Raw genomic sequence first — 13086 nt, 5'->3', positions numbered from 1 at the left:
TCATAATGGGAGGGTAGTGATGTCAGCTCGGCTGTGGGATTATATTCCTCCCTCGATCCAATATTTGCATCGTGGAGGATCTGGTGGTGGAGGCAATGGTAGTGATTTGTGCATTAATCATAGGGGTATAAAATATATGTATGTATGTATATATAGGCGCACAGATAGAGAATCCCTATGATTAATGCACAAATCACTACCATTGCATAGGTAGGTATTGCGTAGGTAGGTAGGTAGGTACAATAGATAGAAAGATACAAGCAGGTAGGTGGGTAGGTAGGTAGATAGATGATAGATAGATAGATAGATAGATAGATAGATAGATAGATAGATAGATAGATAGATGATAGGTGGGTAGGTAGATAGATAGATGATAGATAGATAGATAGATAGATAGATAGATAGATAGATAGATAGATAGATGATAGGTGGGTAGGTAGATAGATAGATGATAGATAGATAGTTAGATAGATACAATAGATAGAGAGATACAATAGGTAGGTAGGTAGGTAGGACGGTAGATAGATACCATAGAGAGATACAATAGATAGAGAGATACAATAGGTAGGTAGGTAGGTAGATAGATGATTGATTGATAGATAGATAGATAGATAGATAGATAGATAGATAGATACCATAGATGGATACAATAGATAGAGAGATACAATAGGTAGGTAGGTAGGACGGTAGATAGATACCATAGAGAGATACAATAGATAGAGAGATACAATAGGTAGGTAGGTAGGTAGGTAGATAGATGATAGATAGATAGATAGATAGATAGATAGATAGATAGATAGATAGATAGATGCCGTAGATAGATACAATAGGTAGAGAGATACAATAGGTAGGTAGGTAGGACGGTAGATAGATACCATAGAGAGATACAATAGATAGAGAGATACAATAGGTAGGTAGGTAGATAGATGATAGATAGATAGATAGATAGATAGATAGATAGATAGATAGATAGATAGATAGATAGATAGATACTGTAGATAGATACAATAGATAGAGAGATACAATAGGTCGGTCGGTTGGTCGGTAGATAGATACCATAGAGAGATACAATAGATGGATACAGTAGGTAGGTAGGTAGGTAGGTAGAAAGATAGATAGATAGATAGATAGATAGATAGATAGATAGATAGATAGAAGATAGATAGATACAGATTGAAGATAGATGATAGATTAGTTAGAAGATAGATAGATAGAAAGAAGATAGACAGATAGATATATAAATGATAGAAAGAAGATAGATAGATTAGACAGAAGATTCATACCTTAAATGATTTCTGTTCATTCCATGATGTTCTTATACTAGGGCATCTATATTCAGAGCGAGCCAGTAGGATGGTTCAGTGGGGATGGAGCTAGGCAGTGGGGAGACCCGGAGGCTAGTCTCCCCTCAGCCCCATAAGATCATTGGCTGACTTTGGGCCAGTCCCTCCCTCCCTCTCAGGAGGTGCAATGGGGGAGGTGGCAGGCTAGGAGTGGGGAGATCCAGATTCCTTAATTCTGGGCCTTTCAGCTGTCCTGGAACTGCAGTTCTGAATTCTCAAAAGTTTGGGAAGTTGCGATCTCCGTATTTGTGAACTGCTCCAATTGTGGGGGAAACCGACGTATGCAAATCAGATATTTGGAGATGGTATTTGTTTTTATTCTATACCAACAAGCAAATTTGTGGCCTGCAGCTGTGAATAGCTTAGATCCTTTTTCTTGGCACACATTCGTGTACATATCCAATGCCATGTATATGGCAAACATGGACAAGTATGTCCCTGTTATGTCAAGATTTGTTTAATAAAGTCCCTTGCAGTCTTGCCTGAAATGGATATAATCCCAGCAGTGGAAGAGAAAGCCAATGACTTTTACTTTCTGTTAATCTTTTGAGAACGGATTCCTAGGTAAGCCCCTGGATTCAGACTTCGGTGCTGAGATCACTGATCAAAAGGATATCAGTTACCAAATTTTGAAAGGTATAATTTACAGGCACTTAACAGGGGTGACTTTGGGCCAGTCCTTCCCCCCCTCTCTCAGACCAACCCATGTCACAGCTTCCTCATTGTGGAGAAAATAAGAAGAGGAAATCTTAGGTATGCTTGCCACCTTGAGTTATTTATGAAAAAAATAATAAAGGAGGATTAAAAAATAACATGCTCTTCCCGTTTAAGAGAACTAAATTTCGTGAGGATTTGGGACCAAAAACACCCACTTTGATTGAATGGATCTTTAGTCATTCATGCTTTGGATGTAGAAACGAATGTCAGTCACGTAACTCTAATTCAAAGGATGCTAAAATGGACCTCTAAAATTAGCCAGGGAATCACGCAAAGATTTATTGATAGGGCAGCCATGAATGTTTCTGAGCTCAGTGATAAATGACTAGCACGAGGAAGAGGAATTGTAGTTTGATCTGATACCGTTGAACGTTTAAGCATCGGTTGGTTAGCCTGTTAGCATTGACTACAATTTAAAGATCTATTGCTCGTGTTATGAATGTTGGGAGCAATTTATTCAGGGTTTTTTTTTTTCGATGTGTCAAAAGCTCTTTGTGCTATTTTCATGCTCCTGTGAATAAGATAGGAAGCACATGGTCCAATGAATTGACAAAAGTTTGACCTCAATTCTCCGTTCCGAAGAAACTGGAATATATTAGGCGGGTCTGATAAATCATGTGAAAATTGCTTTGTCGGGTATTTCATTGGATGTCGCCTGATGTTGTGTGAGATTATTTCCCCCGAGTTGAAGTCTCGGTTAATTTTGGTGACTTTCACTCAACAGGCATGAAAGAACTCTTACCTGTAGCCAAAAACCCAAAGCAACTGTCTTTTTATTCCATAAAATAAAAGATACTGAGAGAACAAGGAAGAGCATGCAAATGTGTGTTTACTTCTGATTCCGGAATCAGGATTTCAAACCAGTTTGTTCACATTTATAGAGTCCAAAGTTCTTTCTGATAGGTTCAATGACATTGTCAGCATGGGTTTTTACTTCCTCTGGTGGTGCCCTACTTTGCTGCTGTGGCTGTGAACATAACTTTGCTTTGCTGATGATAGGGGGGAAAAGCTGATGATGGAAAAACTACACAATATTTGATACTCTGTTTCCCCTAAAATAAGACCCAACTGGAAAATAAGCCCTAGCATGATTTTTCAGGATGCTCGTAATATAAGCCTACCCCAAAAATAAGCCCCAGTTAAGATAGTCAGCAGACGGAGGCATTTAGTACTGTATTTCCCCCAAAATAAGAACCAACCAGAAAATAAATCCTAGCATGATTTTTCAGGATGCTCGTAATAGAAGCCCTACCCCCAAAATAAGCCCCGGTTAAGATTGTTAGCCAGACGGATTCATTTAGTACTGTATTTTCCCAAAAGTAAGACCTAACTGGAGAATAAGCCCTAATGCGTCTTTTGGAGCAAAAAATAATATAAGACCGAGTCTTGTTTTGGGGGAAACACGGTAGATATTGCAATACTTTGGGTCGGCTTCCTTGAAGGATGGGAAGCCACAAGGCTCACAGTACTGATGAACAAGGGATGCATTTCTCAGGACGCAAGGCCAAGGTACAGGTAGTCCTCGACTTACAACAGTTCGTTTAGTGACTGCTCAAAGTTACGACGTCACTGAAAAAAAGTGGCTTAGGACCGTTTTTCACAGTTACAACCTTTGGTAGCATCCCCATGGTCACGTGATCGAAATTCAGATGCTTGGCCAACCGGCTCATACTTACGACCCTGGCCGTGTCCCGAGATCACGTGATTCCCTTTTGCAACCTTCTGACAAGCAACGTCCATGAGGAAAGCCAGGTTCACTTAACAACCGGGTTTACTAACTTATCAACTGCCGTGATTCGCTCAACAACTGTGGCAAAAAGGCCGTCAAATGGGGCAAAACTCACTTAACGTCTGTCTCGCTTACCAACAGAAATATTGGGCTCAATCGTGGTCGTGACTACCTAGATAGTTTGAATCCATGTAATGATCCTGCCCAGTTGATTGAGGACAGTCGGGACAGTCTTGCCCAACTGGGAGTCCCAATTATTTTTTTTTCTGGAAATTAAATATACAAAAACGGGAAATATGAGATAACATGAGCAAATCGGTTTTTAAATTTTAAAAAGCAGTGACAGAGTTCTCAAGTTATCCAGCGGTTTCTTAGAAAAAGGCAGGTTCCCCCATGCCTTTATTTGCCATGTTCCATCAAAATTGGATTTAGTTTATTTGTCATACCTTGGCATTCCCTCTCAAAAAGGTAAAGGTTCCCCTCGCACATATGTGCTAGTCATTCCTGACTCTAGCGGGCGGTGCTCATCTCCATCTCAAACCTTGAAGAGCCAGCGCTGTCCAAAGACGTCTCCGTGGTCATGTGGCCAGCACGACTCAACACCAAAGGCGCACGGAACGCTGTTCCCTTCCCATCAAAGGTGGTCCCTATTTTTCTACTTGCATTTTTTTACGTGCTTTCGAACTGCTAGGTTGGCAGAAGCTGGGACAAGTCACGGGAGCTCACCCTGTTACGCGGCACTAGGGATTCGAACTGCTGAACTGCCGACCTTTCGATAGACAAGCTCAGCGCCTTAGCCACTGAGCCACCGCATCCCTCTGAGCCACCATGTCCCTAAGGGTACTCCTAAGGGTACCTTGTATTATTTGTTATATATTGAAACGTCGGAGCTGAAGGTCTGCTCCACCTTTAAAATAAAAAAAAGGGAAGGTGAAAGAGCTGGTTGGCATCTCACAGCTGCATCCACACTGCTGGGCTGCAGATATTATTACTAGAAACTCTATTCCCAATGGGGGTCTGTAAGCAATTGTTTTCAATGTTTGTCAAGCACAGGGAGAGAGAGAGAGAGAGAGATTTCTGCTGACGTTTGGATAAAGCCTCCCAGTTTAAAATGTGTCCCTTCTATATTTTTTTATTTTTTATTTATTTAATTTGATTTATATGCCGCCCTTCTCCGGAGACTCAGGGCGGCTTACAATGCGTTAAGCAATAGCCTTCATCCTTTTGTATATTTATACAAAGTCAGCTTATTGCCCCCACAATCTGGGTCCTCATTTTACCTACCTTAGAAAGGATGGAAGGCTGAGTCAACCTTGAGCCTGGTAAGATTCGAACCTGCAGTAATTGCAGGCAGCTGTGTTAATAACAGGGTGCTTTAGACCACTGTACTACCAAGGCTCTTGGTATATAATAAATTCATGTTAATTTCTTTCCTTGAAGGACCATTAGGCTAACCATGGTATAATATTCCTGGCAGGCTGTTTCCATAATCAGCTTATTTCATTCCTTCACTTGCTACAGAAGGATGCTGTTATCTCACTCAACATGACTTGGCAATGGTCTACCTGTGCGCTTTGCAACCCATAATAACCGAAGCCAAGATGGCAAGCCATGATTTTACTAAAAGAAGCATCACACAGAATTTGTCAAACCAAGCGTGTTCTAAATTCTTTTCCACCCAATAAAACCAGAAAGGTCATTATTGCAAAAACCAGACAAAATATACCACGGTTAAGGAGGGAATTAGGGACGCGGTGGATCAGTGGCCAAGAAGCTGAGCTTGTCAGTCGAAAGGTCGGCAGTTCAGCGGTTCGAGTCCCTAGTGCCACGTAACGGGGTGAGCTCCCGTTACTTGTCCCAGCTTCTGCCAACCTAGCAGTTCGAAAGCACGTAAAAAATGCAAGTAGAAAAATAGGGACCACCTTTGGTGGGAAGGGAACAGCGTTCCGTGCACCTTTGGCGTTGAGTCATGCCGGCCACACGACCACGGAGACGTCTTCGGACAGCGCTGGCTTTTCAAGCTTTGAAACGGAGATGAGCACCGCCCCCTAGAGTCAGGAACGACTAGCACGTATGTGCGAGGGGAACCTTTACCTTTTACCCTTAGGAGGCAATGCTCATATCATTTGTTGAAGTCAATATGTCATTTTGTAAGCTGCCTTGAGTCCCTAGGGAGAAAGGCGGCATATAAATCGCAATAATAAATAAATAAATAAATATTATTTGTTAAAAGTCAATATCTTCTGAAACCCACTGGTTGCTTATCCAAGTGATGTTATGGTGATACACCTTATATTTCTGAAAAGGCCGCTATTACCAGTCACCTTCCAAGTACTTTGAAAAAGATTTATCGCCTTGTTAACCTGAGCTGTACATAATAATTAGGTGTGTGTTTTGTTGCTGGGGATTTATTGACGTGATGCTGGGTACAAACCCACTTCCTTTCCAGGGTATTTGTGTTGTATTTATGTACTTGTGTGCTTGATGCCTTAAAGCACTAACCCAGAGGTGAAATCCAGCAGGTTCTGACAGGTTCCGGAGAACCGGTAGCGGAAATTTTGAGCAGTTCGGATAACCGGCAAATACCACCTCTGGCTGGTCCCAGAGTGCGGTGGGAATGGAGATTTTGCACTACCCTTCCCCCAGGAGTGGGAAGGGAATGGGAATTTTGCAGTATCCTTCCCCTGCCACTCCCACCAAGCCACACCACGCCCACCAAGCCACGCCCACAGAACCGGTAGTAAAAAAAAATTGGATTTCACCTCTGCACTAACCACTGTTCTACTGTATTTCTTATTACTTTATTTTTATCCTCAGATCAGGCAGCAATTATAAATAACATAACTGCAGCTCTTCCTATAACTTAGAGCTTATCTTAAATTCATACATATCAGCTTTTTAAAATAATGCATTATTCTATGCCTGTGTTTTCCCTTATAAAATAGGAATGCGTTATAAGACTTGAATGGCATGTTGTCCAAAAAATCAAAGGGGGGAAAAAAATCAAGATTGATTTTGTAGGGGTGAAAGGGAGATTTAAAATACCTAGATTACTCCTTAATCTCCCCAAATTTCTGCAGAAATTTTAAAAAATGGGGATAATACCTAGATTACTCCTTAATCTCCCCAAATTTCTGCAGAAATTTTAAAAAATGGGGATAATACCTAGATTACCCCTTAATCTCACCAAATTCTCCCAGAAATTAAAAAAAAGTGGGGATAATACCTAGATGACCTCTTAAATCTCACCAAATTTCCCCATAAATAAAAAAGAAAATGGGGATAATCAAATATTTGAAGTTACCTAACCCTTACACACTGTTCTTCAATGAAGACGATCTCAGATTTTTTTAACTCTGTGGACTCTCTGAAAGGCAAGTCTGAAAAAGAGAGGAAAGTTCCAGGCAACCTATGGGGATGATTCACTGTGGAAAACGGACAGCATAACTCTAATCTGAGTTTTCCATTAACACAGTGTCTCCCATGGTGGCTCTGGAGTTAATGTACTTTTACCGCCCCCCCAAATGACAGCGAGGACTTTTAAAAGAAAACCGATATGTTTCTTAAAACAGTTCTTCAATTCAGCTTTCGTTAGGATGGCTTCCTCTGCTTATGGGACTACAGTTCCCATCATGAGCCGTGGTGGCGCAGTGGTTAGAATGCAGTATTGCAGGCTAACTCTGACGACTGCCAGCAGTTCAATCTTGACCGGCTCAAGGTTGACTCAGCCTTCCATCCTTCCAAGGTCAGAAAATGAGGACCCAGATTGTTGAGGGCCACAGGCTGACTGTAAACCACTTAGAGAGGACTGTAAAGCACTGTGAAGCGGTATATAAATTTTAAGTGCTATTGCTATTGCTTCCTTCCTTCCTCCCTTCCTTCCTTCCACCACCCTCCATCCATGGTGCACAGTGGTTAGAATGCAGTATTGCAGGCTGACTCTGCCCACTGTCAGCAGTTCGATCTTATTTTATTTATTTTATTTTATTAATTTAATTTGTATACCGCCCTTCTCCTAAAAGGACTCAGGGCGGTGAACAGCCAAAATTAAAATACATACAATACAAAAGTTCAGATAATTAAAATATCTTGACTGGCTCAAGGTTGGCTCAGCCAGCTATCCTTCCGAGGTTGGTAAAATGAGGACCCAGATTGTTGAGGGACAAGAGGCTGACTCTGTAAACCGCTTAGAGAGGGCTGTGAAAGCACTACGAAGCGGTATATAAGTCTTAAGGGCTGAATAGCACTTAGCAATATCATTAGCAGTATGCTATTAGGCAATAGCCATAGCATAATAGCAATAGCAATATCATTGCTAGCAATATGCCTATAGCAGATTGTGACATTCAACCCAAGAGTCCAGAAATGGCTCAAGAGAAGCTATTACAGCTTTTTTTTTTTTTTTATGATTTATGAGGTTTGGGAACGTGAGAAGAATTGGAACTTTGCCACCTAATTGACTTTGTTTTTTTCATCTTTTCTTTCTAAATAACAGATGGTTGACCCTACCTTAGCAGAAATGGGAAAGAATCTCAATGAGGCCATGAAGCTGCTTGAAGATAATCAAAGGTATTTAATAGTCTTGCCTTGGCAGAATTTCAAGAGGATTGCTGCTAATAATGGTGCTTGTAGATCCTGTTTTGGGTGAAATATATATACTTCAGTCAATCAGACTAGAACTGGAAGAACCTCCAGTGATGAAGCATCCACAACTTCTGGAGACAAGCTGTTCTCCTTGTTAATTGTCCTCACCGTTAGGAAGTTTCTCCTTAATTCCAGGTTGCTTCTCTCCTTGGTTAGTTTCCATCCATTGTTTCTTGTCTTGCTTTCTGGTGCTCTGGGAAATAAGTTGACCCTCTCCTCTTTGTGGCAACCTCTCAGATACTGGAATACTGCTCTCATGTCTCACCTAGTCCTTCTTTTCTTTAGATTAGCCAAACCCAAATCCTGCAGCTATTCTTCATATGGTTTAGTCTCTAGGCCTTTTAATCATCTGACATCAGTCTGACATAGCCAAACTGCACCCTGCTTCTGATTGGCAGGGCTCATTTAACCCCAAGCTAGAAGCCAAAAGACAATAATAAACTTGCTGTTAGTTGTGAACTCGTGTCCGACTCATCGCGACCCCATGGACAACGTTCCTTCAGGCCTTCCTGTCCTCTACCATCCCCCAGAGTCCATTTAAGCTCACACCGACTGCTTCAGTGACTCCATCCAGCCACCTTGTTCTCTGCCGTCCCCTTCTTCTTTTGCCCTCCATCGTTCCCAGCATTAGGCTCTTCTCCAGGGAGTCCTTCCTTCTCATTTAGGTGGCCAAAGAATTTGAGTTTCCTCTTCAGGATCTGGGCTTCTAAAGAGCAGTCAAAGTTGGTCTCCTCTAGGACTGACCAGTTTGATCGCCTTGCAGTCCAAGGGACTCGCAGGAGTCTTCTCCAGCACCAGAGTTCAAAGGCCTCCATTCTTTGGCGCTCAGCCTTCCTTATGGTCCAACTTTCACAGCCATCCATTGCAACTGGGAAAACCATCGCCTTGACTATACTCACTTTTGTTGGCCGGGTGCTTTTTAGTAAGCCATCTAGATTTGCCATAGCTTTCCTTCCCAGGAGTAAGCATCTTTTAATTTCTTGGCTGAAGTCCCCATCTGCGAGCCCAGGAAAATAATAAACCAGAGTTTGTTATTGTTTATTGAGTGTATTGATAATGAACCACAGTTTATTGAGGGGTGGCTGTCTTCCCCCACCTCTAAATAATTCTTATCAAGATGCAGTTAAACGTGGAGATGGACAGGTAGGAGAGATAACTAAGAGCCCTGTGGTTTTTTTAAAAAAATATGAAAATTGACTGAAAGGCCAGAGCAAGTAACAGGAGGAATCCTGTTTTCCTGCTTGTGGAAAGTGATTGTGATGAAGAAAGGACAGAATTGACCAACTCTTCCTCCTCATCTTAATGAAATGTGATTGGAGCTGGCCAAAATATGAAATTTACATCTGGAGCCATGCAGATAAGACAAGATAAAACCTCTGTGGTTCTAATTCTGGGCCAAAGCTAAATGTAATATTAAGGATTCTTTCTTCCTTCCTTTCTTCTTTCCTTCCTTCCTTCCTTCCTTCCTTCCTTCCTTCCTTCCTTCCTTTTTCTTTTTTGTTTTTCTTCCTTCCTTCTTTCCTTCCTTCTTTCTTTTTTCTTCTTTCCTTCCTTCCTTCCTTCCTTCTTTCTTTCTTCTTTTTCTTCCTTTCTTCCTTCCTCCCTCCCTCCCCCTCCCTCTTTCTTTCTTTCTTTTTTCCTTCCTTCCTCTTTCTTTCTTTCTTTCTTTCTTTCTTTCTTTCTTTCTTTCTTTCTTTCTTTCTTTCTTTCTTTCTTTCTTTCTTTCTTTCTTTCTTTCTTTCTTTCTTTCTTTCTTTCTTTCTTTCTTTCTAATTATATGCCGCCCATCTCACTCTTGAAGCAATTCTGAGTGGCTAAGGATGTCCCTTGGCAGTTGCACCAAACTTAGCTTTTTTGAAAAGTAAATGTTAAACTATGTTCACCCAACGCAGTAACCCACCAACCAGTCCCCCTAGAATTTATTCTAGCATGATGTGTGAATCCAACTTCTCTAGTGACGGAGGCTGCAACGTGTCTTCTCACCCAGCGAACTAGGTTAATGACGTCAGCCTAAGTTACATCACCACAGCTAAGCAGTCACGCTTAGAGTTTAAACACGCTTAGAGTTTAAAGTTTAAACAGCCGATGGCATATGATAGATACTTCCTTATTCATATACAGATTTTTTTTTCTTGCCTGGCCTATTGTAGGGAGAGAGAGAGAGAAAAAAAAGGATAATTTTGGTTTTACGTGTTCCTGTGAAAATTATGCAAAGCTGATTTTAAAAGAAAGCACAAAAGATATTCAGAGGTCAGGATGACATTTCCTCTTATGAATTGACGGGATCTGCTTTGCTTTTGATAAGACAGATGAGTCATCCTTTGATTAGGGCAGCGCGCAATGGGACAAATAAATAAATAACAGTGCCCGACGAATGTTGTTTTGGCGTGGAAATTTTTTTTTTAACCTGTCATTTCATTAAAAGGGATCAGATTTAGCCTTCTGCCAGCCATGTAGCTAATCCAATGTGGCTCTTTGGAACGAAATCCAGCTGTAGCAGAAAATATATATTGCCCAACCTGTCACCAATTCCTGCTGTTTTGTGTTAAAATTAGGAAAGTTGAAGAAGAAAATGAAAAGAACTACACAAGAAAGGATATTCCTGGGCCGCTTCAAGGCAGGTAAATGACCCAGAATTAGGAGTTTTTCCTCTCTGTTTATATTGGGTTTTCCCCCCACCCACCCAACTAATAACTTGGGTATTTTGATTTTGGGGAATTGGAGCTGGGGGGGAAGAGAATAATCTGAATTCGTTTGCCAAATCACGTGATGTTGGTAACTGATAGCCACAATAATTGTCATCAATGCGATGTGTGATTGTTGCTAACATTGGGGCAAATGGATCATTGGTTTGTGTAAAGCTGAAGAGGCCATCGGGGCAACTGACTCCAATTCCGTGCTCCATACAACCGTCTAAATCGGCGTTTCTCCGTCTTCATTTATTTTATTTCATTTTCTATATCAAACTTCTTAGCCGCCCATCTCCCTCATAAAGGGGTTCTTAGCAACTTTCAGATGGGTGGACTTCAACTTGCCGCGGTTGTTAAGCAGATCAGGATTATTGCCTGGACTTTTCGGTGCGTGAATGCCATTAATTCACAGGAGATAAATAAAGGGGGTTTTTTTATGGACAAAGAGTCTGTTTCTTGTTTCTGCTAAGGCTGTATCAGAACAGTGCCCTCGTAACTTTGAACAGTCACTAAACAAATGATTGTAAGTCGAGGACTTACCTATATTAAGCGTGTCCACTTTAAAGTCATCTAATGCCTTGTGATGGGTGAAATGCTTCCGGTTTGGACCGGATTGCCCGATCCGGTAGCGATGGAGGGTGGTTTGGAGAACCGGTAGCAAAAATCCCTGCCCCCCCCAATGCCCAGCTGAGCCGCACGATCATCAGAGGCTTTTTCTTTTAATTTTTAAAAGCATTTTTTCTACAACCTCTTCCGCCGAAAAAATGCTTTTAAAAGTAAAAAAAAAAAAAAGCCTCTGATGATCGCGCAGCTCAGCTGGGATCATCAAAGGGATTGTCAGCTGATGATCCCAGCTGAGTTGCCTGATCGGCAGAGGTTTTTTTTTTCTTTTAAATGCCTCTGACGATCCCAGCTGAGTTGCCTGATCGGCAGAGGCTTTTTTTTTCTTTTAAATGCCTCTGACGATCCAAGCTGAGTTGCCTGATTGGCAGAGGTTTTTTTTTCTTTTAAATACCTCTGACGATCCCAGCTGAGTTGCCTGATCGGCAGAGGCTTTTTTTTCTTTTAAATGCCTCTGGCGATCCAAGCTGAGTTGCCTGATCGGCAGAGGCTTTTAAAAGAAAAAAAAACCCTCTGCCGATCAGGTAACTCAGCTGGGATCGTCAGAGCCTTTTGAAAGCATTTTTTTACAACCTCTTCGCCGAAGAGGTTGTAGAAAAGATGGTTTTAAAAGGGGGGGAAATTGGCCACGCCCACCCAGTCACATTACCCACCACCACCACCAAGCCACGCCCACAGAATCGGTAGAAACAAATTTTAGATTTCACCACTGCCTCATAACCAAGATGGATTTGTGTTTCTCTCCTTCCCTCCAGCGGACAGGACATGGTGAGCATTCTCCAGCTGGTTCAGACTCTAATGCACGGCGATGAAGAAGAAGAATCACTACAGTCTTATCGGTAACTCTTTGTTGAATAGAGATCTGTCGAGGTTGTGGAAAGGGCTGGAGGTGTCCGGCCCAAAGAATCAGGACCACACATTAAGTTCTACTTAAGATGCATTGCTCACGAGAGCATTCTGTACACAAGAATCTAGTCAATGAAGAGTCAACCCTAAATTACTGCTAAACAAGAGTCAGCAGAATTCAATAGAGATTGGATTTATACCAAACCTCCATCTAGCCGGGCTGGCTTGATCCCATCCTCTCAGTTTTTAATTGAATTTGGTTTTAATTGGGTTGTTTTAAACTTGGGCCAAAATTATTTAATTGTTTTTTAAAGTGTTTTTTAAATTTTATATGCTATGTTTTATCTTGGCTGTACACCGCCCTGAATCCCGCAGGAGAAGGGCAGTATAGAAATAAAATAAAATAAATAAATAAATACCATTTGTGGACACGTAATGATTCTAGGCTGAGTACTTTCTTGACTCCGCCTCCCAGGTTGTATCTCTTCTTCTCTTA

The 13086-nt window shown here is 41.5% G+C and overlaps 1 protein-coding gene across 1 annotated transcript in view; it reads left to right on the top strand.

Annotated features, from left to right (window-relative positions):
- The window catches only part of PDXDC1 (pyridoxal dependent decarboxylase domain containing 1), a 42217-nt gene that overhangs the window by 391 nt on the left and 28740 nt on the right, over positions 1-13086 (top strand). The window contains exons 2-4 of the mRNA XM_034430234.3: positions 8285-8358; positions 10989-11054; positions 12500-12583. Coding sequence (XP_034286125.2) covers positions 8285-8358; positions 10989-11054; positions 12500-12583 — 224 coding nt within the window. The remainder of the gene's footprint in view (positions 1-8284; positions 8359-10988; positions 11055-12499; positions 12584-13086) is intronic.

This window comes from Pantherophis guttatus, chromosome 14 (assembly GCF_059756535.1).
Source record: "Pantherophis guttatus breed Tessera chromosome 14, ASM5975653v1, whole genome shotgun sequence".
Classification (NCBI taxonomy): Eukaryota; Metazoa; Chordata; class Lepidosauria; order Squamata; family Colubridae; genus Pantherophis; species Pantherophis guttatus.
The sequence above is the reverse complement of the archived record's forward strand: the minus strand, read 5'-3'. Positions and strand labels throughout refer to the sequence as shown.